This window comes from Pelophylax lessonae (assembly GCF_965119305.1).
Source record: "Pelophylax lessonae genome assembly, chromosome: 3".
NCBI classification, from domain to species: Eukaryota; Metazoa; Chordata; class Amphibia; order Anura; family Ranidae; genus Pelophylax; species Pelophylax lessonae.
The window spans coordinates 618,024,875-618,050,069 of NC_138770.1; the positions used below are offsets into that span (position 1 = coordinate 618,024,875).

Consider the following 25,195-nt stretch of genomic DNA (forward strand, 5'->3'; position numbering starts at 1 on the left):
ATGCCTTTGCAAAATCCAGATACACCACATCCATAGGTCTCCCCCTATCTAGATTGCAGCTCACCTACTCGTAGAATGTCAACAGATTGGTCTGGCAAGAACGTCCCTTTGTAAACCCGTACTGATTACTATTATTGATACTGTTTTCATCAGCACATTCTTGGATATAGTCCCTTATCATCCCCTACAATAATTTCCCTACTATTGATGTCAGACTGACTGGCCTGTAGTTCCCCGGAATATGTTTCTGCCCTTTTTTGAATATTGGTACCACATTTGCTTTTCCCCAATCAGCTGGCACAGTTCCTGTCAGTATGCTGTCCACAAAGATTAGGAACAATGGTCTAGCTATAACCCGACTGAGTTCTTTGAGGACTCTCGGGTGTAAGCCACCTGGTTCTGGTGGTTTGTTTGTGTTAAGCTTTTCAAGTCTTTCCTTCATTCCTGTCTCTGTTAGCCACAGCGGTACGTCCTTTGTTGTACTACTAACAATACTGTTGTGGTCAGTATACCCCTCCTTTTCCTGTGTAAAAACTGACGATAAGAAAGCATTTAGTACAGTCGCCTCATCTGTAACCATCCTCCCTTCATCGTTTTTGATGTGGGCAATATGCTCTGACCTGGCTTTTTTACTGTTATTATATCTAAAGAATTCCTTGGGATTTTTCTACTCTCCTTTGCTATGTGTCTCTCGTAGACTTTTTTAACTTCCCTGATTTGGTTCTTTATTCAAGAAATTGTTACATTCCTTATATTGTTGGAAAGCTGACAATGCCCCCCTCCACTTTATATTTCTTAAAGGCCTTTTTTTCCTCTCTAGTAAGAATTTTTACTTTACGGTTATCCACCCAGGCTTGACCTTCGCTCTTCTATATTTATTGAAATTTAGAGTTCTTGTGCTTCCCTCATGCCTCCTTTTCCTATGATTTACACTAAATGTGATCATCCTGTGATCGCTAGAGCCCCAAGTTGTTCCGTATTGCCCCATCTGAGATCAGACTTGGATCATTTGTAATTAATAAATCTAGCAGTGCAGCTTCCCATGGAAAAAAAAAAAAACTTTCTAGCAATACATACCAAACTGAGCATGTGCTGCCTGCCCCTGAGGCTCTGGTCTATCAGGAGATGGTTTGGGGACTGTGGAATAATCGGAGCATAAGATAAGACAGGATCAAACAGCATTTTTATACAATGAATTACAATTTTATTAGTTTCCACAGTGAGTATAGCAAGCATGCTTTACTGCATATACAGACTGATTTTACTGTTGTGGGTTTTCTCCAGAGCTTCTCCCATTCTTTGGAACTCTCTACCCCAATCTGTCCGACTGTCCCCTAATCTATCCATCTTTAGACGATCCCTGAAAACCCTTCTCTTTAAAGAAGCCTACCCGGCTACTAACTAATAACACTGTTTCACTTGCTCCATCAGCCCATCCCCCAAAGCTATTGCCTTTTGTATCAATTGACCCTCCCTTTTAGATTGTAAGCTCTAACGAGCAGGGCCCTCTGATTCCTTTTGTTCCAAATTGTATTGTAACTGTAATGTCTGCCTTCATTTTGTTAAGCACTGCGCAAACTGTTGGCGCTATATAAATCCTGTATAATAATAATAATAGTAACACTTTATGCCCTGAAGAAGGTGGAGTCCAATTCATCACACAACCATACATGAAAATAAAAGGAAAAAAAGCCTGAAAAAGAAAACTAACGCAGCCACCACATCTAAAGTTCACACTTGCTATTTTTGGCACACCTAAGCAGCTTCTATCCTGGATGCCTGTTTTTGTTTTGCAAAATGCCAACTTGTAATTAAACTAATGTTCCGCAACTGTTTGGCTCGCAGTTTCAGCTTGGCCCTGTTGACCTCAATGGGCGAGTTTGACAGGCTGTGCCACCTGTCAACACGACATGCCACATTAAATCTGTAGCAGCCACAACACAAAGCATCATGGCTTCAGCATGTGATTGGCCCCCTCCAACTGTATGGTAGACTTTATGTGGGTGGTTGGGGGGCATTAAAGCCTCAGGTCAACTGCCTGTTTTTTTCGTGCGAAAGAAGCTTAAGATATGGTAAGCTGAAAATATATTATATATATATATATATTTTTTTTTTTGGGGGGGGTTAGATAAGCAATTATGTTTCCTCTTAACAGAGCTAATCCATGCCCCTTTATTTATTCATTTAAGCTAGCCATGCATGGTATATTTTCGTTCGAACATTCATGAGGAAATTGTGAAAAATTATTCTTCAGAACATTCTTTCTTGCCATCGTTGAGACAACTAATTTAGTTTGAAAGCCCTTGAAGTTTCCTCCAGACCTGATATTTGGATGGAATCCCAGATGTATAAAAAAGGATTCATTGTGCAGTAATATGTATGCTTTTTCCACATTCACAGTTAGAATTTTGTTAGTTGGAGAAAAAATTTCCATCCTGCTTCTTCGAATTTTCTCATCACTATGGTCAAAAACATAATATCGATTTGATTCCATTTACCGTTAGGGTACTTGTAAACTATACTGATGTGTGAACATCAGATTCCTGAGTAAAAACACGAGGATGGGCTGTATATTGGATGTACATACCTACACGTGAGTAAAAATTCTTCTAGCTTTTCTTGAGTTGTTTTGTACGTGCATACGTGCGTATATATGTGTACTTGTGCTTATGATTTATGGTCTGATCTTTATACAGTACAAGATTATGTGCGTATGTGTACAGGAACCTTAAAAATATTGGGCATTTTTAGGTATCTATGTGCAAGAGGCCTTAGCAACAAACCTTCTAAAAGTGGTTAGCTGAGGTTTTACTGGCCGGAGGTGTAAAGCATCACGGTTTCCACAGGGAGAATACCCCCTGCCGCTTTCAGTGGGTGCAGAACAAACACGACCCATTCAGGTCCTAAGTAGTGCTGTAGTAACTTAAGTAGTGCTGTAGCACCATAATTAGTACCGTAAGTAGTGCCGTAGTGCCGTAAGTAGTGCCGTAGTGCCATAAGTAGTGCCATAATGCCATAAGTAGTGCTGTAGTAACTTAAGTAGTCCTGTAGCACCATAAGTAGTGCCGTAAGTAGTGCCGTAAGTAGTGCCGTAAGTAGTAGTAGTGCCGTAGTGCCATAAGTAGTGCCATAATGCCATAAGTAGTGCTGTAGTAACATAAGTAGTGTTGTAGTACCATAAGTAGGGCCGTAGTACCATAAGAAGTGCTGTAGTACCCAAAGTAGTGCCATAGTACCATAAGTAGTGCTGGAGTACCATAGGTATTGCTGTAGTACCGTAAGTAGTGCCATAGTATAATAGGTAGATCTGTAGTACCATAAGTAGTGCTGTAGTACCCAAAATAGTGGCATAATAACATAATGTAGTGCTGTAGTACCGTAAGCAGTGCCACAGTACCGTAAGTAGTTCCATAGTACCACACGTAGTGCTGTAGTACCCTAAGTAGTGCCGTAGCACCATAAGTAGTGCCATAGTATCATAGGTAGTGCAATAGTACTGTAAGTAGTGCCAATGTGTCATACATAGTGCCATAGTAACGTAAGTAGTGCCATAAGTAGTGCTATAGTACTATAAGTAGTGCTGTAATATCATAAGTAGTGGCATAGTACCATAAGTATTGATTTAGTACCCTAAGTAGTGCCATAGTACCATAAGTAATGCCATAGTACCATAAGTAGTGCTGTAGTACCCTAAGTTGTCCTATAGTTCTGCAAGTAGCGCCATAGTACCATAAGTAATGCCATAGTATCATAAGTAGTGCTGTAGTACCTTACGTAGTGCTTTAGTACCCTAAGTAGTTCTAAAGTACCATAAGTAGTGCTGTAGTACCCTAAGTTGTGCTATAGTACCGCAGGTAGCACCATAGTACCATAAGTACTGCTACAGTAACATTAGTAGTGCCATATTACCATAAATAATGCTGTAGCACCCTAAGTAGGGCCATAGTGCTGGAAGTAATGCCAAAGTATCATAAGTAGTGCGGTAGTGCCGTAGTACTGTAGTTCTGTAAATGACTTGATTTAAAGATACCATAAATAAACTTTCTCTTTCTGTTCCACTAGAGATTTTAAAAATAATGAGCTCCAATTGACAGTGGAAAATCCCACGTAACCCCGACTCATCCACACACCCTTCAAACACTTCTTTCTAGAGTATGCTGCAATGCAAATGGTTGAAGCGCGCTGATACAGGGTTTAAGGGGGTTAAAGCAGGCAGTCAGGAGGCGATACAATGCCTCCTCACCACCTGTCAAAAGCTCTCTGAAGACCGATCCAAACGCAGATCACTCTTCAGAGGGCACCGCTAGTGTGAACGAGCTGTATGTACATAACATTTTGCAGTGCTCCGTTCCAGCCTGGAGTTCCACTTTAAATCCACCAGAATCTGTATCCGTGGAAAGCGACAATGCCGGGGATAATTACTGAAGAATAATAATGGACGCGGCCATATTTGCATTCCTTTGTTACTTCCAGAAGGCAGATACTTAATTTTCTTTTGTTTTCACTGGTAGTAGAGGAAATAATGATTATTTACCATTTACTTAATGCCGGTACACTTGAGCTATGGCTGAGTCAATGGACGATGCCTGTGCCCCTAAATTATTTACAAACGCCGGATAATACAATGGGATTTCATGCCGTTGGGATATTTGCAAATTATTCATGAATGATTATGATATGCAAGCCTTCCCTGCCACCACCTCGTAATTGGAAGCGGCCGCCGTGAACTCTGTCACTCTTCAGTCATCCACCGAGCGAGAATATTTTTGCTCGCAGTTCTTTGGCGCAACTTTATTCCATGCGAAATAAAAAGAAAAAATAAATATGGCTAGAAAGGTTAATTCCCAACAATCTGGAGCTGCAATTACTGAGCTTTTCATCAGTTTAAGTGGGACGCCGGTCACAAAAAGGAAAATAAAACTTTTTCGGGAAGTTATTTTGCCCTTTGCCTGGCCCCTGAAGCATGAGACTCCTGTTTTCTGAGGTTCCAGTTATTTCTGGAGGGAATCGCAGGTCTGCCTCTTGAAACAACCCGACCTGTGTCTGATTTTAAAGTATAACTAAAGGCACAACTTTTTTTTTAAGTTTTAGTGTGCAGAGGGATTAGTGTTTATTGCTGTCTGTGCCTCCATTAAAGAGATTCATCCTCTCTATTTCTCCTGCTCACCATTACCATTGAAAGTGAAAGTAAAAGAAAACCCCAAATTTTGGGTTGTCCCCAGAAAAATAATAAAGGGGACATTTTCCAACGGGGACACTTGTTCTGGTGACCTGGGGGGTCCCCAAGAGATTCCATCAATCTGCAGGAATTTCCACTCACTTCCTGTTTGGCTCTGGGACAGGAAGTGAAGGGGGATCTCCACAATGTGACACAGATGGCAAAAACAATCTGACAGGGGTTATAACCCTCCCTAAAATGAAAAAAAAAAAAAGTTTTGCCCATAGTTCTTACTTTAAGGTTCAACTCTATCCCACATTTTGGATAGAGTGGGAAAGAGTTAAAACAGAACTCCAGCCAAAAGTAACAAAGTAAAAATAACAGATATAATAACAAAACCAGCTTTTGCTGCCACATTCAGCTTCAGTTCAGAGATTTCCCATGCAGTACTTTTTTCCTGCCACTAGATGTCCTTAGTGTGGTGGCCAGCATTATTCAACCTACTTGGACCTGCCTCAGCCTGTGAATGGACAGCAAAATGAAAAGCAGCACAGAAAAGAGCTCTTCTCTCTCCTCTCTCCTCCTATCAGCATGCTCCTTGCTAGCAAAGGAACTGTTTGGCTCCTTGTGCTGCACCTTCCTTTCACACTCCAGCCCTGCTGCTTGGGCACTGCAAGAGGCTGATACCAGATTTAATTATTTACACTGTTTGCATTTACAGAATATAGTTAATGTGATATTAATGATTACAGAGCTGCATTATTGTGTTTCTTTTTTTATCTGCCTAGAGCTCTGCTTTAAATTCTCTGTCAGATTTATATTTCTGTTTGTGTTTTGTGGAAATTTCTCCTCACTTCCAGACACTCTGACACCTGTACAAGGAAAAAAGAAAATGACCTCCTTTCTGTAAGCCCCCTTTCAAACGTGTGCAACTTTTCCTGCGACTTGGGACTGCAAAGTCGCATGACAATTCGTACTCCAATGAGTATCGTTCATATCTGTGCGACTTCAAGTCACAACGACTTAAAAGTAGTCCCTGCACTACTTTGGTCTGACTTTGATGAGTTTTGAGGTCCATAGACCTCAAGATTACACAGGCATTGCTTCAAGTCCAGTCAAAAAAATGGCGTCAAAATTACGCAACTTTTAGGTCGCACAAGTGTGAAAGGTGTGATGCGGGAAACACTGTGAACCCACTGCGGTTCCCATATTACACCAGACCCGCAGACAGTTCACACTGCCATATGCAAAGCACTGGGAGTGTCAATACAAAGTTAATGGCATCCCTAGATCAGTTTGCATATTGGAGTGCGAACTATCATATCGGACAGGAATTGAATCACGTGGGTGTGAACAACCATGCGATCAGATTCTGTTGTCGACCAAAAAAAAGGTTCTGTATGAGTTTGGTCCGAATGCAATGTGAATTCAGCCATAGAATTTGTATGGCTGAATTTGCAAATCACATGCAATGTCTTCCATCGCACCAATGTGAACCCAGCGTTACTGTGACTGGAAGGCACAAACACCAATAGGGAAATTGTTAGAAATTAAAGTCCTTCTTCACTCTACTAAAATTAGTTTCTTTAGGGTACATCACGGGACACAGAGCAGCCATATTCATTACTATATGGGTTATACGCCACCTATAGGTGAATGGACACTGAAAAAAACAATCAGACAGGAAGTCCCCCCCATATAACCCCTCCCATACAGGAAGTACCTCAGTTTGTTCGCCAGTGTCTTAAAGGTGATGGTCACTGGGGAGAAGCTCTCCACATTTATATATATTTTTTTCAAAGAAGATTGTGCTACAAACCCTGATCAAAGATCTCTGAATCTAAGGGGATTAGCAATCAGATCTATCCAAAACAGTCAAAGACTAAAAGGATGGTACCTTAGCCTCGGGAAAGGAGATACAAGGTTTTGTCTGTAATGTTGTCCTTTTTAGGCACTGGACCCTGGGATCTGGACCTTTAGTAAAACCAAAGCCCAAAGGCGCTCCGGCAGGATGCTCTACAGGTCCAAGGGAGTGGCCCCTCAAAACAAGGGGACCCAGTCCTTGAAGGTCAGCAAGTGACAGAAACTCACCGTGATGGGTGAAGATTGGGTTCTTGTTACAAGACAGAATCCTGCGGTGGGACTGGTAAATCCACTTTAAAAATATTTGTTCCCTTTAAGTTTAACAGATACCGAGTGCCATTTCGAGTCTCTACAAGAGACAGTAGGTGTAGCAGCTATGTCAAAGCACACCTTGTTTGTTTAAACATATTGCTCTCCCCCTATGTTGTTAACCTGAAACAGTAGGTGTATCAGCTATAATAAAGCGCACCTTGCTCACTTTATCTGCTCTCACCCCATGTTGTTTGGCATGCAGATTTTCACTTTGGCGTGAAAGCGCCCACATATTCGTCTCCTCAGGAGTCTCCAGATCAGCCAGCGCCTGCAGTGGTGTGTCTGTGATGAAGGATTGTCCGCGCGTGTGTGAATATTCACCATTTAATCACAAGCGTGAACATAGAGCCAAGACAGGCATGTCAGGACACGATTGGCGTGCACGTGGGTGCGCCTACACAGTGCAAATGGTGAGATTTCTTAAGGAATAGGCTGGAGGGGAGGCAGAGCAGCAGCAGCTGGGTGCATGAGTTACTGTGCATGCATGTTTATAGGCGTGGACAGGTTCTGTTACTTTGGGATAATCAGTGCTGTGTGTTATAAGCTGTAATGCTTGGCACAAGCTTTAAGTACACTAAAGCTAATACCTCAAGTTTGTCTTGGCTAAGAGCAATGTCCTCCCGAAAGAGGGTGAGAGGGGCACAGTTGGAAGGGGCACTGGGGTGCCGCCGCCAGGACTGGAAGGTCCTAGCCCTGCTTCCTCTGCTTTCCTCCCCTGAAGGGCCAGAGGCAACTAGCCAATCTGAGCCATTACAGTTGTTAGGCATAGTAGCCACATCCAGTGCTTCTGTTGCAGCCTTGAGGGTAAGATTGCTGGCATGATTGCAGCATCAAAAGAGGGAGGAAACGTGATAGATTCCCCTCACCTGAGCCATCTCCTGATTTAGTTCAGGATTGGGCAGAGGATGTGGAAGAAATAACTGTAAATGACCCTGTAGAAGGTCAAGCTGAGGTTTCCACTTCTGGGGAGTCAGTATCTGAGGAGTCATTCTCGGCCTCTCAATCCCAGAGATTGTTAATTCAGTCTCTCATTGAAATGGTCTGGGCTGGATACAAATGACCTCCCCTAGAGATAGATGTCTGAAGTCTCTTTTCGTCTCTAGGCTCACTGCACCCTCCTCAAAGTCATCAGGCTTTTTCCTTACATCTGCTCTTGGAGCAGGTAATGTATGTTGATTGGGATCATCCTGATAGGATTTTTGTTCCTCCCAAACGGTTTTCTTTATTGTATCCTTTGGAGAAAAAGTTCACAAGAAAATGGAGTATACTTACTGTGGATGCTGCCATTTCTTTAGTAAACAAAAGTTTAACTTGTAGTGTAGATAATGCCCAAGTTTTTAAAGATCCAGCTGATAAGAAGTTGGAATCTTTGCTAAAAGCCTTCTTTGCTGTTGCAAGGTTTGCGATACAACCAGCAGTGGTAGGTATAGGAGTTTGTCAGTCTTAAAAAGACCGTATTAATCTAGTTTCCAGAATGGCTCGTTCTCAAGGAGAGTCTGTGGAAGATTTTGCAGATCTACCTAGAACTTTATCTTTCACAGTAGAAGATTTTAAAGACTCTATACAACAAATGTCACGGTTTGCTCTTTTGTCAGTTCATTAGCACAGAATCCTGTGGCTAAAAAGCTGGTCTGCGGAAATACAGTGTAAAAAATTGCCAGCTGGCTTTCCCTTTCATGGAGAACACCTATTTGCAGATGATCTGGATAAATATATCCAAAAGATTTGGGGGGGGGGGGGGATATGTTGCTACCTGTTAAAAGGAAAAGCAAACGTCCTTCTTTTAGGATTCCCAGCACTTAGACTCCCAGTGCTTCTAATCCCAGGCAGTTGCCCCAGCAATCTGGATCTAGGACCAAGCCTTCAGGGCAAGTGCAGAAGAAACCCTGGGCCCAGAGAACTACCAGGTCTAGCTCTAAACCTACCTTGTGAAGGGGTGCCCCCACTAAGTTGTGTCAGAAGAAGGCTGCTACTGCTCTCGGAGGTCTGGGTAGAAATAATTCAAGACAACTGGGTTATTTCCACTATCTCCTAGGGGTACAAACTGGAATTTCGGGTGTTACTGCATCCTCAGTTTGTAAAGTCAAATATACCTGCAGATCCTCTAAAAAGAAGATCTCTCTTTCTGGCTCTGGACCATTTAAAGTCTCAAACAAAGAGTGATTACAGAGGTTCCAGAGGATGAAACATTCAGGGTCTTTTTCTCAAACCTTTTTGTAGTCCCCAAGCCAAATGGAGACGTGAGACCTATTCTGGATCTCAAAGCTCTGAGCCAGTTTCTAAACATTTGTACTTTCCAAATTAAATCAATTCGCCCAGTCATAGCCTCCCTGCAGGGAGAGGAATTTCTAGCATCCATAGACATCAAGGATGCATACCTTTACGTGCCTATCTTTCAGGCCCATCAAAGGTTTTCATGTTTTGCAGTAGAAAACTGTCATTTTCAGTTTGTGGCTCTGCCCTTTGGGTTCGCCACTGCTCCAAGAGTGTTCACAAAGTTCCTAGCTCCAGTATTGGCTGCTCTAAGGTCTCAAGGGATATCAGTGATAGGATATCTAGACAATCTTTTACTAATAGACCGATCAACTTCAGCTCTAAGCCGGAATGTGTTCCGGACAGTTCAGTTCTTAGAATGTCTGGGTTGGATTCTGAAAAGTCAGCATTACAGCCGGTCTAGTGTCTGGAATATGTGGGTTTCCTTGTGGACACAATACAGGCAAAGGTATTCTTGCCAACAAGAAAGGTCACAGATCTAAAGGATCTAGTTAAATCTGTAAGAAGGAAAAAGTATCCTTCTGTACGTTTTTGCATTTATTAGAGAAAATGGTATCCTTGTTCACAGCGGTCCCCTATGCTCAATTCCATACCAGATCTTTAAAGAACAACATTCTGTCAGCATGGAACAGAAAGGTCCAGTCCCTAGATGGGTGCATGTCTTTGGTACCAAGAGTACGTCAGAGTCTAAGTTGGTGGTTGTTGTTAGCCAGAAATTTGGAAAATGGGGAATCCTTTCTTACAGTAGTCTGGAAAGTAGTGAATACAGACGCCAGTCTCTCAGGTTGGGGAGCAGTTCTGAAGGAAGCCACTGTCCAAGGAAAGTGGTCTTGGGTAGAAATGAGTCTTCCCATTAATATCTTGGAAATCCAAGCAGTTTGTTGGACTTTAAAGTACTGGACGTCCAAATTTCGGGGTTACCCTGTCAGGGTACAATCTGACAATGACATGGCTGTGACTTATATCAACCATCAGGGAGGCACCAAAAGTCAGTCAGCCCAGAAAGAGGTGGATATCATCCTATCCTGGGCAAAGAAATTTGTTCCATGCCTATCAGTGGTTTTCATTCCAGGAATAGAAAACTGGCAGGCAGACTTTCTGAGTCACTGCTGAAGAGATGCTGAAGAGCCTTGCTCCAGTTTCTCTTAGAAACATGTAAGATATTGGTTATTGGAGCTGGGGAATTGGGGTGTGAACTCCTCAAGACTCTGACTTAGCCATCTGATTCCAAGAGTTCATGGATATCCTTTGAAAAATATCCTTTGGGACAGGCATTCACTGTGTGCGATCCATGGATTACATCAAGTCTGTTTGACCAATTTGCTATAAGGTACTTGGGTCCATACCTTCCAGTGAGGGCATTCTATATTCACTCTGTTGGTGTGGGAATTCTTCTAATCACCTGTGCAAGTTTGGATGACTCCACATTTATGCTCTAAATGTTCCTATTTATCATCTTTTTTTACTTTTTTCATCACTATTTTGATACACTGTAATATGGATTGTATCAGTCATTTTTAGTGCTGCACTTTTCTTTGTATTACTACTTGTAAGATCCTACACCCCAAGATCTTTGCATTGATCTGCCAATGCTGGGGGATCCCAGATGTAGATCTCTTGGCATCCAAGTTCAACAACAAGTTGAAGAGATTTGTGTCCAGGATCAGGGATCCACTCGCAGTTGGAGTAGATGCCTTGGTGACTCTGTGGGATGAATTTTCCCTGATCTATGCTTTTCCTCAAGTGCAGCTGCTGCCACGTCTTCTATGCAGAATCCAGGTAGAGGGGAAACCAATAATCCTGGTGGCTCCAGCATGTCCCAGGAGGGTTTGGTATGCACAAATTCTAAAATTGGCAGTGGCAAGGCCTTGGGTTCTTCCACAATGTCAGGACCTGCTCTCTCAAGGTCCAATATTCCGCCCTGCTTTATAGGCTCTAAATTAGATGGTTTGGCTTTTGAAGCCTTGATCTTGAAAGAGCAGGGTATATCTGGCCCTGCAGTCTCTACCCTGATAAATGCTAGAAAACCAGTCTCTAGAGGCATTTATTACATTCTGGAAATCTTACATTTCCTGGTGTGAGGCCAGGAAATGGCATCCCCGCAAATATGTGAATTGAATAATTACAGCCATCTTGCAAGCAGGGGTAGATATGAAATTAGCCTTAGGCACTATTAAGGGTCAAATTTCAGCCCTATCTTTTTTTTTTCAGAGACCGATTGCTTCGCATTTCTTAGTCCAAACCTTCATTCAAGGGGTGCTACGTATGCTTCCACCAATAAAGCCACCATTGTGTCCTTGGGATCTAAATTTGGTGCTGGCAGTTTTATAAAAACAGCCTTTTGAGCCCATGTAGCATATTCCTCTGGTTCTGTTGACAAGAAAGTTGATCTTTTTGGTTGCAGTAACTTCAGCCAGAAGAGTATAAGAATTAGTGGCTCTTTTTTGTAAAGAGCCATTCTTGATATTGCATCAAGATAGGGTGATTCTACGTCCACACCCTGGGTTTTTTACCCAAGGTGGTGTCCACTTTTCATTTGAATCAGGACATACTGCCTTCCTTCTTTCCATATCCTCAAACAGCAGGGGAAAAGTTATTACATTCTCTTGATGTAGTACGTGCATTCAAGATTTATTTGAAAAGGTCAGCTCAGATTTGTAAGACCGGTCTTTTGTTTGTGCTGCCAGAAGGGCCCAGGAAAGGGCAGGCAGCACCTAAATCTACTATTTTGCCGGGTTATTATCCAGGCGTATGGTTTAAAAGGGAAAGTTCCACCTTTTCCGGTAAAGGCACACTCTACCAGAACAGTAGGTACCTCTTGGGTAGTGTGCCATCAAGCTTCTATGGCTCAGATTTGCAAAGCTGTGACTTGGTCGTCAGTGCATACGTTCACTAGATTCTATTAAGTGGATTTAAGAAACCCAGGAGGAATCTGCATTTGGCCGCAGTGTTCTGCAGGCAGCTATGTCGATCTTCTGTGGTTTGATGATGGTATTTTATGATGTCCCCCCTCCCCTTAAGTGCATTGCTTTGGGGTGCCTCATATAGTAATGAATATGGCTGCTCTATGTCCCCGTGATGTACGATGAAGAAATATTGATTTTTCCTACATCTTACCTGTAAAATCATTTTCTTGGAGTACATCCAAAGAGGTCCCTCCCCTCTTGTCTGGGATGTTTATCGCTTGCTACAAAACTGAGGTATTTCCTTTATGGGAGTGGTTATATGGGGGGAATTCCTGTCTGATTGGTTGCCAGTGTCCATTCACCTATAGGTGGCGCATAACCCATATAGTAATGAATATGGCTGCTCTGTGTCCCGTGATGTTCTCCAAGAAATGGATTTTACAGGTAAGCTGTAGGAAAAATCCATATTTTTGTCTGTCTTCCATTTGGAGAGCCATGTCATTCCCTTCCTGTCCTGACAGGGAACATTCTGACAGAAGGAGAGATCAGATTGAGCATGGATACCGTTAAGTTCGCTGTTACTTCTTTTATATCTAATCAGCAATCCAAATCGTGCTGCTGATGCTGCAGATCAGTCCAAGGCCTGGCAGGGGTGACCTGATTATACAATTAAACTAAAATATATATTTTAGAAAGCATTCTTACATTACAGCATTTCTTCGCACAGTACTATATAAATATATATATATATATATATATATATATATATATATATATATATATATACTGGTATATATATATTTATATAGAAATAAATAAATATATATATATATATATATATATAGTATCTCACAAAATTGAGTACACCCCTCATATTTTTGTAATTATTTTATTATATATTTTCGTCTGACAACACTGAAGAAATTACACTTTGCTACAATGTAAGGTATTGGGTGTACAGCTTGTATAATAGAGTAAATTTGCTGTCCCCTCAAAATAACTCAGCATACAGCCATTAATGTCTAAACCGCTGGCAACAAAAGTGAGTACACCCTTAAGTGAAAATGTCCAAATTGGGCCCAATTAACCATTTTATCTCTCCGGTGTCATGTGATTCGTTAGTGTTACAAGGTCTCAGGTGTAAATGGGGAGCAGGTGTGTTAAATTTGGTGTTATCACTCTCACTCTCTCATACTGGTCACTGGAAGTTCAACATGGCACCTCATGGCAAAGAACTCTCTGAGGATCTGAAAAAAAGAATTGTTGCTCTACATAAAGATGGCCTAGGCTATAAGAAGATTGCCAAGACCCTGAAACTGAGCTGCGGCACGGTGGCCAAGACCATACAACGGTTTAACAGAACAGGTTCCATTCAGAACAGGCCTCGCCATGGTCGACCAAAGAAGTTTAGTGCACGTGCTCAGCGTTATATCCAGAGGTTGTCTTTGGGAAATAGACGTATGAGCACTGCCAGCATTGCTGCAGAGGTTGAAGGGGTGGGGGGGTCAGCCTGTCAGTGCTCAGACCATATACCGCACACTGCATCAAATTGGTCTACATGGCTGTCATCCCAGAGGGAAGCCTCTTCTAGTGATAATGCACAAGAAAGCCTGCAGTTTGCTGAAGACAAGCAGACTAAGGACATTTATTACTGGAACCATGTCCTGTGGTCTGATGAGACCAGGATAAAATGATTTGGTTTAGATCTTGTCAAGTGTGTGTGGTGGCAACCAGGTGAGGATTATAAAGACAAGTGTGTCTTACCTACAGTCAAGCATGCTGGTGGGAATGTCATGGCCTGGGGCTGCATGAGTGCTGCCGGCACTGGGGAGCTACAGTTCATTGAGGGAACCATGAATGCCAACATGTACTGTGGCATACTGAAGCAGAGCATGATCCCCTCCCTTCGGAGACTGGACTGCAGGGCAATATTACAACATGATAACGACCCCAAACGCACCTCCAAGATGACCACTGCCTTGCTAAAGAAGCTGAGGGTAAGGGTGATGGACTGGTCAAGCATGTCTCCAGACCTAAACCCTATTGAGCATCTGTGGGGTATCCTCAAATGGAAGGTGGAGGAACGCAAGGTCTCTAACATTCACTAGCGCCGTGATGTCATCATGGAGGAGTGGAAGAGGACTCCACTGGTTAACTCCATGCCCAAGAGGGTTAAGGCAGTGTTGGAAAATAATGGTGGCCACACTAAATATTGACACTTTTGGCCCAATTTGGACATTTTCACTTAGGGGTTTATTCACTTTTGTTGCCAGCGGTTAAGACATTAATGGCTGTGTGTTGAGTTACTTTGAGGGGACAGCAAGTTTACACTGTTATACAAGCTGTACACTCACTAATTTACATTGTAGCAAAGTGTCATTTCTTCAGTGTTGTCACATGAAAAGGTATAATAAAAAATTTACAAAATGTAAGGGGGTGTACTCACTTTTGTGATATACTGTGTGTATGTATATATATATATATATATATATATATATATATATATATATATATTAGGGCTGCACATCTTCACTGGTCTCACGATTCAATTTGGTTACGATTATCATGTGAACGATTATCGATGCATCAGGATTACTGCCCACAGCCCCCATTTACATAACACAGCCCCCATTAACATTAGACAGCCCCCCATTAACATAGCACAGCCCCCTATTGACATAACACAGCCCCCCCATTGACATAGCACAGCCCCCCATTGACATAACACAGCCCCCCTATTGACATAACACAGCCCCCCGTTGACATAACACAGCCAATTTACATTATATAGCAGCCCCCCCCCCCCCTGCACTTCACAGGAAAGCCCTGCCGGCTGCCAGTGCACTCAAAAGTTAAAACAAATTAGTGTCAGTGACTCAGTTTCAGGGGCACTTCCAGTGTGTAAGGGCAGAGTTGTATAAAGTACTCAAAACCCATACTTGAGTAAAAGTACAAGTGCTCGATCAAAAAGTGACTTGAGTAGAAGTGGAAGTGCTCTATCAAAAAGTGACTTGAGTAGAAGTACTAAAGTATTCAACATTTTTTGTACTTAAGTATTGCAAGTAGTTTTTTAAAAATGTTGCTACTCAAGTACTGAAAGTAAAAGTACCAGTAGTTTTTGAAAAAAAATTGCTACTCAAGTACTGAAAGTAAAATTACAAGTACTGTGTTATGTAGTTATTAAAGAAAGAAGTCAAAAGTTTATTAAAGTTATTAAAGAAAGAAGTCAAAAGTCAAAAGTACACATGACATTATACACGTTTTTTTGAGCTTCATGAAACCTGCCATCTACTGTTCTGGCAGTGGTAATTTTTATAATTGTAAGGAGTAACTATGCAGCACAAAAAATAAATATCGGAGTAGAAGTATTGAAATCATCAAAAAAATGTAGTGAAGTAAAAGTGGAAGTAGGAGAAAAAAATTCTACTCCAGGAAAGTACAGATACCGCCTTTCGGTACTTAAGTACAGTAGTGAAGTAGTTCTACTTAGTTACTATACATCTCTGTGTAAGGGTTCATGTAAACTGATGCCTGAGTGATTACCTTATTATCTCGGGTATTTTAATAGTCGGTCTGCACTCGTGCACTCGGCCAGCGGGGAGGAGGGGGAGGAGGAGGAGATCGGCCGGCCAGAGGGCACGTGACTTTGACTGAGATGAAAAGACCGGAGATGATAAGGTAAAATCAGGCATCAGCTTACATTAACCCTTACACACTGGAAGGAAGTGTCCCTAAAACTGAGTCACTGACACTAATTTGTTGAGTGCACGGGCAGCCAGCAGGGCTGTCCTTGGAGAGGCAGGGGGGGAGCCGGGATGACGTCATCCACGCATTGATGCGGCCGGTCCTCAGCATCGGATTCAAATTGTTCAAGGTCGCATCGCGATGCATCGATGCAATGATTATTTTCAACACCCCTTATATATATATATATATATATATATATATATATATATATATACAGTTGTGCTCATAAGTTTACATACCCTGGCAAAATTTATGATTTCTTGGCCATTTTTCACAGAATATGAATGATAACACAAAAACGTTTTTTTTCACTCATGGTTAGTGTTCGGCTGAAGCCATTTATTATCAATCAACTGTGTTTACTCTTTTTAGAGCCGGTTGGGTGCTTTTGCTTAATACAGCAACAAAAGTATGACGTGGAAAATGGTGGAGCTTTAAAGGAGGTGAGGAGAAAATGGGGGTCATTGGAGGCGTGGTTGCATGCAGAGGGGAGAGAGCCTGAAGAAGGGTAAAAGTGAGATGTGGATAGGGGATGCAGAGGTAAGCAGCTGTGGAGGAAGGCTGAACTCTGTACTATGTATGCAGTGCACCCCTGAACACTGCACTAGGTAAGTAACGCACCCCCAAACTCTGCATTCTATTTGTAAACCCCCCTCCCCGAATTCTGCACTCTGTACATAATGCACTCCTGGTATTTAATTCCTTTTTAAAACCTTCCCACTGTTAGTGAGATTTGACCACGCCCACTATTTAATGCGGTTTGGAGTGTGTGTGTGTGTTTGGAGGTGGGGGGTTGGGGGTCGTGTTCCTTTACCTATTTTCTGAGAAAAAAAGGCCTTGTGTATATATATATATATATATATATATATATATATATATATATGTGTTTTTTTATATACAGACTGTATATATGTGTCTGTATTTATAAAAACGTGCATAGCAATTTGCTCAGTGAAAGTGCATGTACATTTTAATGTTTTTATTTATTCAGTTACCTTTAACCACTAGATGGCACTAAGTATCATAGGAAAGTCTTACGATACTTAGCGCCATCTACTGATCAAATGTGGTATTTTCCATTTCAAATTGATGAAAAAACATTTTTTTCCTTTTGCAAAGAACTTATGTACATGCACTTTCACTAGATGAATGACTATACAATTTTTTTTTTTTTACATAAATATTCTCCATAGTATTGACAGGTACATCTGCTGTCACTATGTAAACTCCCGGTCCCAGAGGGGGAGGTGATTCTATTAAGTGAACCTGTTCACTTTAAGATAATCCCTATGAAAAGCATGATATTTTTTTTACCAGTTGCAGCAGTATACAAAGGAATTCTGGAACAGAGGGAAAAACTCTTGAAAGCATCAATGTAAATGTTCAAATATAGTTTTAAAGAGTTTTTTTTTTTTCCCCTCGTAATTGTTATTCTTTACCGGTGTTAATATTTCATCCATAGTACCGTAAATGACTCGGTTTAAAGATACCATAAATAAAATTTCTCTTTTTTTCCCACCAGAGATTTGAGAAATTAATGAGCTCCAATTGAAAGCGGAAAATCCCACCCAGCCCCGGCTCATCCGCACACCCTTCAAACGCTCCTCTCCGGAGTAAAACACAGCAATTTCTACTGACAAGCTACAAAGTACTTTCAGATGGCCTAAGGGGTAAAAATTTGCTTTTCACTCCGGGCCCCAAGAGGAAGGTAAGTAATAACCAATGCTAAAATTCTCTCTCTGAACAATAGCAAAACCTGTACAACATCTGCAGGCAGACTATGATTAAAAGGCTGCATAGCAATGAATTTACCGCCACGTTACAAAAATGTGTTTACAAAGTAAACTTTTTCTGTAAGAGCGTGCACTTTGGATAGCGTTCTCGACACCCTGAGATATGTTACATATGGATCAGCGGCTGGTACTCACATTAAGGCTATTTAAAGTGCATGTAAACCCAGACAATGAACTTCTCTCTTTTTGGTCCCTTTTGGTCTTTTAAAGCAGAATTAAACCCAAATGCAAACATTTATTACATTGCAGATTTCCAATTATTAGATCTGATGGCAGTATTCGCTTTCTTTTTTAGGATTTCTTTCTTTCTGGAACGGGTGATCCAGGCAGCAAGTCTGTTGTTTTTCACAGTACAAGCTCTCCAGCAGAATGTACCAGTTTTCATGGATGACACAAACCCTTTAACACTGATAGGGGTTCTTATAATGATCAGGTTTTATTTATTTATGCAAAACCTTTATCCCAAAAGGAAAAAAAAATGTTTGCTTTATTTGGAATTCAGCTCAATCTGTTGGTGTATCTAAATCTGCTAATACTACTAACACTACCCCCCGACTGACATTTCTGCTGTCTGCTGTGCCTCCTGTGACTATTCCGCCTGTATCTCACTAAAACAAAAGGTGTGTTACTGGCCAGATCACCAGGTGAAAACAGAGAGAAAAAACCAAATATAAGGCTAATGCAGCCCCCACATCTAATGATTGGTAAGCTACAATGTATTACATTTTTGGGTTTAATACCGCTTTAATTATACAATTGAAAGTATTTTGTTATACCTCAAAAAGTAACTGTTGGCCTTTCCAGAAATCTTGTGATCTGATATACAGTATCTCACAAAAATGAGTACACCCCCCACATTTTGAGAAGAAATGACACTTTGCTACGATGTAAAGTAGCGAATGTACAGCTTGTATAACAGTGTAAATTTGCTGTTCCCATCAAAATGACTCAACACACAACCATTAATGTCTAAACTACTGGCAACAAAAGTGAGTACACCCCTAAGTGAAAATGTCCAAATTGGGCACAAACTGTCAATATTTTGTGTTGCCACTATTATTTTCCAGCACTGCCTTAACCCTCTTGGACATGGAGTTCACCAGAGCTTCACAGGTTGCCAACTGAGTCCACTTCCACTCCTCTATGACAACATTAGGGAGCTGGTGGATGTTAGAGACCTTGTGCTCCTGTACCTTCTGTTTGAGGATGCCCCACAGATGCTCAATAGGGTTTAGGTCTGGAGACAAGCTTGGCCAGTCCATCACCTTTACCCTCAGCTTCTTTAGCAAGGCAGTGGTCATCTTGGAGGTGTGTTTCGGGTCATTATCATGTTGGAATACTGCCCTGCGGCCCAGTCTCCGAAAGGAGGGGATCATGCTCTGCTTCAGTATGTCACAATACATGTTGGAATTCATGGTTCCCTCAATAAACTGTAGCTCCCCAGTGCTGGCAGCACTCATGCAGCCCCAGACCATGACACTTCCACCAACCATGCTTGAATGTAGGCAAGACACACTTGCCTTTGCACTCCTCACCTGGTTGCGACCACACATGCATGACACCACACACTTAACACCATCTCAATCAAATACATTTATTTTGGTCTCATCTGACCACAGCAGGACATGGTTCCAGTAATCCATGTCTTTTGTCTGCTTGTCTTCAGCAAACTGTGGGCTTTCTTGTGCATCATCTTTAGAAGAAGCTTCCTTCTGGGATGACAGCCATGCAGACCAATTTGATGCAGTGTGTGGCATATGGTCTGAGCACTGACAGGCTGACCCCCCCCCCCCCACCCCCACCCCTTCAACCTCTGCAGCAATGCTGGCAGCACTCAAATGTCTATTTCCCAAAGACAACCTCTGGATATAACGCTAAGCACATGCACTCAACTGTGTTGTTTGACCATGACGAGGCCTGTTCTGAGTGGAACCTGTCCTTTTATACTGCTGTATGGTCTTGGCCACCGTACTGCAGCTCAGTTTCAGGGTCTTGGCAGTGTAAAACATCTTGGGTGCCAAGGTTCACCATCACTGGCCTAGGCCATCTTCTTTTCATGAGGTTCCATGTTGAACATCCAGTGACCAGTATGAGAGAGTGAGAGCGTGTAATGTTCCGGTACCTTTGGTACCCTAAATTACACTTTCCACAAGTGTATGCGCCCTACCATTTACTTTTGGAAAGGTGCGCATACACCTTTAAGACTGGAGCTGTCATCACTCAGCGCCGGACTAGATGGCTATTTAAGGCGTCGGTTCTCACTCACATGTGTTCGTTCAAACACCCTTATCTGGATGCTAACCTTGCTTGAAGCTTCCATGCTTGCAAGCTTACTTCGCTGACGGAACCTCGCTGCGCTGATCCCTGTATCCCGCTACTGGATCATCCGCCTCTCCTGAACCACCCTTCGGCTGTATCGCTAATAGTGCTAAGTACCCCACAGGGGAATTCTCTATAAACTTATACTAAGCTTACACTATCTAGCTCTGCATAGTAGAGACTGTTTATCACATCTGCATAAATTAGATTGCTAGCTCTTGAGACTACTGCTACTTTTCTGCACTGGGTTGATCTCTTTTGTATGTCCACCTGCCATTCTATCATCTGCTATCATACAACATTGCTAAACCTTCCTGCATCCATCTGCTACTGTCTCACCTTCAAGTGTCTATCACCTACCACCTCCACTCAACCTATCCCTCAACCTTCATCATTGTGTTACCACATGCATAAAGTCACTCTAAGAACCAGCTTGCTAATTGTGTGTATTTACTGGCTGAAATAAGACCTTCCACACATGATGAGTCATTGAGGTTGGGAATGGTATCTCAGCATATCTCTTACATGGCTACTGACGTGGAACTATTTCTGCAGCTGAAAATCCACACCATATAAAAACGCAGGAGCGTTACAGATTGAACGAACCCAAAAATGGATTCAGCAGAAATAGTTCCAGAAATAACCACTCAGGTGACCCAATTAAAACAGCAAGTATCTGCGTTAATACACGCACTTGCTGAATTAAAAGAAGACAATCAGGCTCTGTCGCAGCAGGTAATTAGACTGACACAACTTACCTCTGCTCAGTCCCCTGAACCCAAGATAAATCCCCCTTTGGTATTTACAGGCGATCGCAAAAAATTTCGCAAATTTAAAAACGCATGTGAGTTACTTTTTTTGCTAAAACCTCGTACCTACCTTACTGATCACATTAAGGTTTGTACTATTATTTCTTACCTATCAAGCGATCCTCGAGCCTGGGCAGATTCTCTTTTTGAGAAAAACGACGAGCTTCTCAACTCCTATGCCTTGTTCCTGGCAGAGCTCACTAGCCTATATGATGACCCCAATAGGCAGAGTACTGCTGATCTTCAGTTAAGATCCTTGAAACAAGGAAGGAGGCCTGTGGAAGACTTTGTCGCAGAGTTCAAGAGATGGACCCTTGATTCAGAATGGAATGATGCATCTCTGAAAACCCAATTTAGGCTTGGCCTATCAGAAGCCGTTAAGGACGAGCTCGCCCGAGCGGATATGCCAAAAACCCTGGATGCATTAATACAACTCAGTATTACCATAGATAGAAGACTACGAGAAAGAAAGGCTGAAAAGATGGGAATGCCATTATCCGTTTCCTCTCGGTGTCTGGCCGTTGACCCCGTTCCTATGGAGGTAGGAACCATACGCCCACCGCTATCAACTATGGAAAAAGCCAAAAGACGAAATTAAAATCTCTGCTTGTACTGTGCATCCCCGGATCACAAGATAAACGTCTGTCCCCTAGTCAACAAAAAGAAGGGTGAGTGTTCACATGTCTCTCTAGGAGGATTGACAACTTCATTCACTAACCCCTACATTTCTGTTTTTTTGACATTACAGTGGGACCAGAACAGGATTACTACTAAGGCCATGATTGACACAGGATCTTGTGGAAATTATATGGATATATGTTTTGCTGCTTTAAATAAAATTCCTATTATTTCTAAACTCAAACCTGTCTCAGTAAGTCTTATTACCGGTGTTCCGTTATCCTCTGGTCCGATCACCGATCAGACACAAGCACTTCTAGTCACTATTAACGAGTCTCATAGGGAGACTTCTACCTTCGATTTAATACCATCACCCCACTTTCCCATTGTGTTGGGACTTCCCTGGTTGCACACACACCAACCAACCATAGATTGGAAGAAACGGTCCTTGACCTTCCCTTCTTGTTATTGCGAGGAAGCGTGTAACCTCCCGTTTTCCGGGAAGATTCTGTCTGTGGTGACAGATGAGATTGCACCACTATGTTATCAGGATCTTTCTGAGGTTTTTCTTGAGAAAAATGCTCAAACATTACCTCCTCATCGAGACTATGATTGTAGCATTGATCTACTCCCAAATAGCAAATTGCCGTTCGGTCATGTTTATCCTCTTTCACAGGATGAACTTGCCCATCTCAAAACCTATTTGGATGAGAACTTGGAAAAAGGTTTTATTAGACCTTCCACTTCTTCCACAGCAGCAGGACTCTTTTTTGTTCGCAATAAAGATTCAAGTCTCAGACCTATCATCGACTACAGGAAATTGAATGCTATCACAATAAAAGATCGCTATCCTCTACCGCTTATCCCTGAGCTCATTGAGCAGGTGCGTGGAGCTACCTATTTTTCAAAATTAGACCTGAAAGGCAGAGCCGGTACAAGGGCGGGGCAAAAGGGGCGGGTGCCCTGGGCGCTAACATTTACTGGAGAGAGGGGGGGCGCCACTACTGGAAAACTAGTTCTTTCATACACTGTGCTGACTGTGACTGTGAGTAAGTGTAGATTAATGCTGGCCGCCAGCCGCTATCTGCCTGCTGTGCCGAGTGCAGGAGGAGCGCACTCGGCACAGCCTGAAGCCGTCTGTTCATCTACTTCTTCTGTCAGTGTCAGGGAGAAAACACCCCCCCCTGACAGGCGCTCTGTAGTCTGTCCCGGCCGTCGCCGTGACGTCACGCACTGACGCTTCTGCTGAAGCCTTCAGCCACTACCTCGAGGAACTGAAAGCAGAAAAGAAAAGCACATCCACAGCCTGGCACTGTCTGCCTGTCTGCAGCAGCAGCAGCGTGAGTGAAGCCTGCCTGTCCTGGTGAAGTGAACCATTCAGATGGAGGGGGATGGGGGGGGGGTCTGTCTGGCTGAGTCTAAAGCAGGTAAACTCTTCAGAAGTTCAGATTAGTGTGAGGGGGGGGGGGTCTCTCTGGCTCAGAGCAGATAAACCTTTTAGATTAGTGGGGGAAACTAATCTAAAGAGTTTACCTGCTCTGAGCCAGAGAGACCCCCCCCCCCTCAGCCTCAGCTCAGGGGGGGGGGGGTCTGTGTGGTTGAGAGCAGGTCAGCTCTTTAGATTAGTGGGGGAAGGGAGGGGGGTTCTGGGTGGGCGGCTGAGAGAAGGTATACTCTTTAGATTAGTGGGGGGGGGTTCTGGCTGAGGGGGGGGGGTCTCTCTGGCTCAGAGCAGGTAAACTCTTTAGATGGGGGGGGGGGAAGGGGGGGTTCTGGCTGAGATTAGGGTGGGGTCTGTCTGAGATGAGGTCAACTATTTATATTAGGGTGGGATGGGGGGGGGGGCTCTGTTGGGCTGAGAGCAGGTCAATTATTATTTAGTGCTGCTACTCCCTGACCTTTAACCGCTTGCCGTCTGCTCACTCAAGCACCATTGCGGCAAAGTGGTTCGTTATCGTCTGGCGACGTAGACCTACGTCGCCAGACAATCCCCCTTCTCGGCAGCGCGCGTGCCGCCGGAGCCTCGCTCCCGCTGTATTCAGTCACAACGGGAGTCGGGCCAGGGGAGGAGCAGTGGCGATCAACGCTGCTCTTCCCCGATCGTCGGGGATCTAGTGTGGAGATCCGCCCGCTTGTGTAAACAAAGCGGGCGGATCTCCTAAGTGACAAACAGTGACAGATTGCAGGGTTCAGCATAGCTGAACATGCGATCTGTCCCTGTGTCACTCAGTCACCTCCCCCCACACACGTCAGTAAGCACCAGGCATACATTAACCCCTCCCTCTCCAATAAAGTTAACCCCTTCCCTGCCAGTGTATTTTTACAGTAACAGGGCATATGTATAGCACTGATTACTGTAGTAATGTCACTGGTAACCCCAAAAGTGTCAAAAATGTCAGTCAAGGGTCCAATCTGTCCGCCGCAATGTCGCAGTACCACAAAAAAATTGCAGATCGCCGCCATTACTCGTTAAAAAAAAAAACCACCAAAAAATGACAGAAATCTTTCCCTTAGTTAGTAAACGCAATAACTTTTGCGCAAACCAATCAAAATACGCTTATTGCGATTTTTTTTTTTTTTAACAAAAATATGTACCAGAAAACAAATTGGCCTAAAATGTTAAAATATTTAGATTTTTTAATTCTTTTTATTGGGAATGTTATATCGCAGAATGTGAAAAATATATATATATTTTTTTTCAGAATTGTCGCTCTTTTTTTGTTTATAGCGCAAAAACATTTAATTGCACAGGTGATCAAATACCACCAAAAGAAAGCTCTGTTTGTGGGAAAAAAAAGACATCAATTTAGTTTATGTACAGTGTCGCACGACCGTGCAATTGTCCGTTAAAGTAATGCAGTGCCGAATCGCACAAAATGGCCTGGTTATTAAGGGGGAAAATACTTTGGGTCCAGAACTGTTTAATTCACACTGACACTGGTGCCACTAATGCAGCAGTGACTAGGGGCAATACAATAATTCTCTCAAGCTGCATTTTTACAAATTAAGTCAAACAGAGCCGGGGGGGGGGTAGATGTGGCAGAGTGAGGGGTTAAAATATTGCTTCTACAATCTTCAATATTGGGGTTTCCTTTTGCAAACATTTCCATCAATGCTGGGGAATATTATTGCATCTGCTGACATCAATGCTGGGAGGTACTGTTAGTGGAGCAAAGGGGATTATTTTACTCCTACTTGCTCTTCAGTCAGTCCTCAACATTTTAACTTTAAGGGTCCTTTCACACAGGTGATCCGATCAGATCCGTCTGTCAGTTTTTTAGGCGGATTTGATTGGATCCTCCGTGCATCTCTATGGAGCAACGGATGTCAGCGGAGACACCTCCACTGACACCCGCTGCCATCCATATCCGATCCTGTCCATGAAATCTGGATGGG

The 25,195-nt window shown here is 42.7% G+C and overlaps 1 protein-coding gene across 1 annotated transcript in view; it reads left to right on the plus strand.

Annotated features, from left to right (window-relative positions):
• Nucleotides 1-2,561: 2,561 nt before the first annotated feature.
• USH2A (usherin) overlaps nt 2,562-25,195 on the plus strand; it is a gene marked incomplete at its 5' end in the record, with an annotated part of 1,334,617 nt that continues 1,311,983 nt past the window's right edge. The window contains one exon of the mRNA XM_082250984.1: nt 2,562-2,593. Coding sequence (XP_082107110.1) covers nt 2,562-2,593 — 32 coding nt within the window. The remainder of the gene's footprint in view (nt 2,594-25,195) is intronic.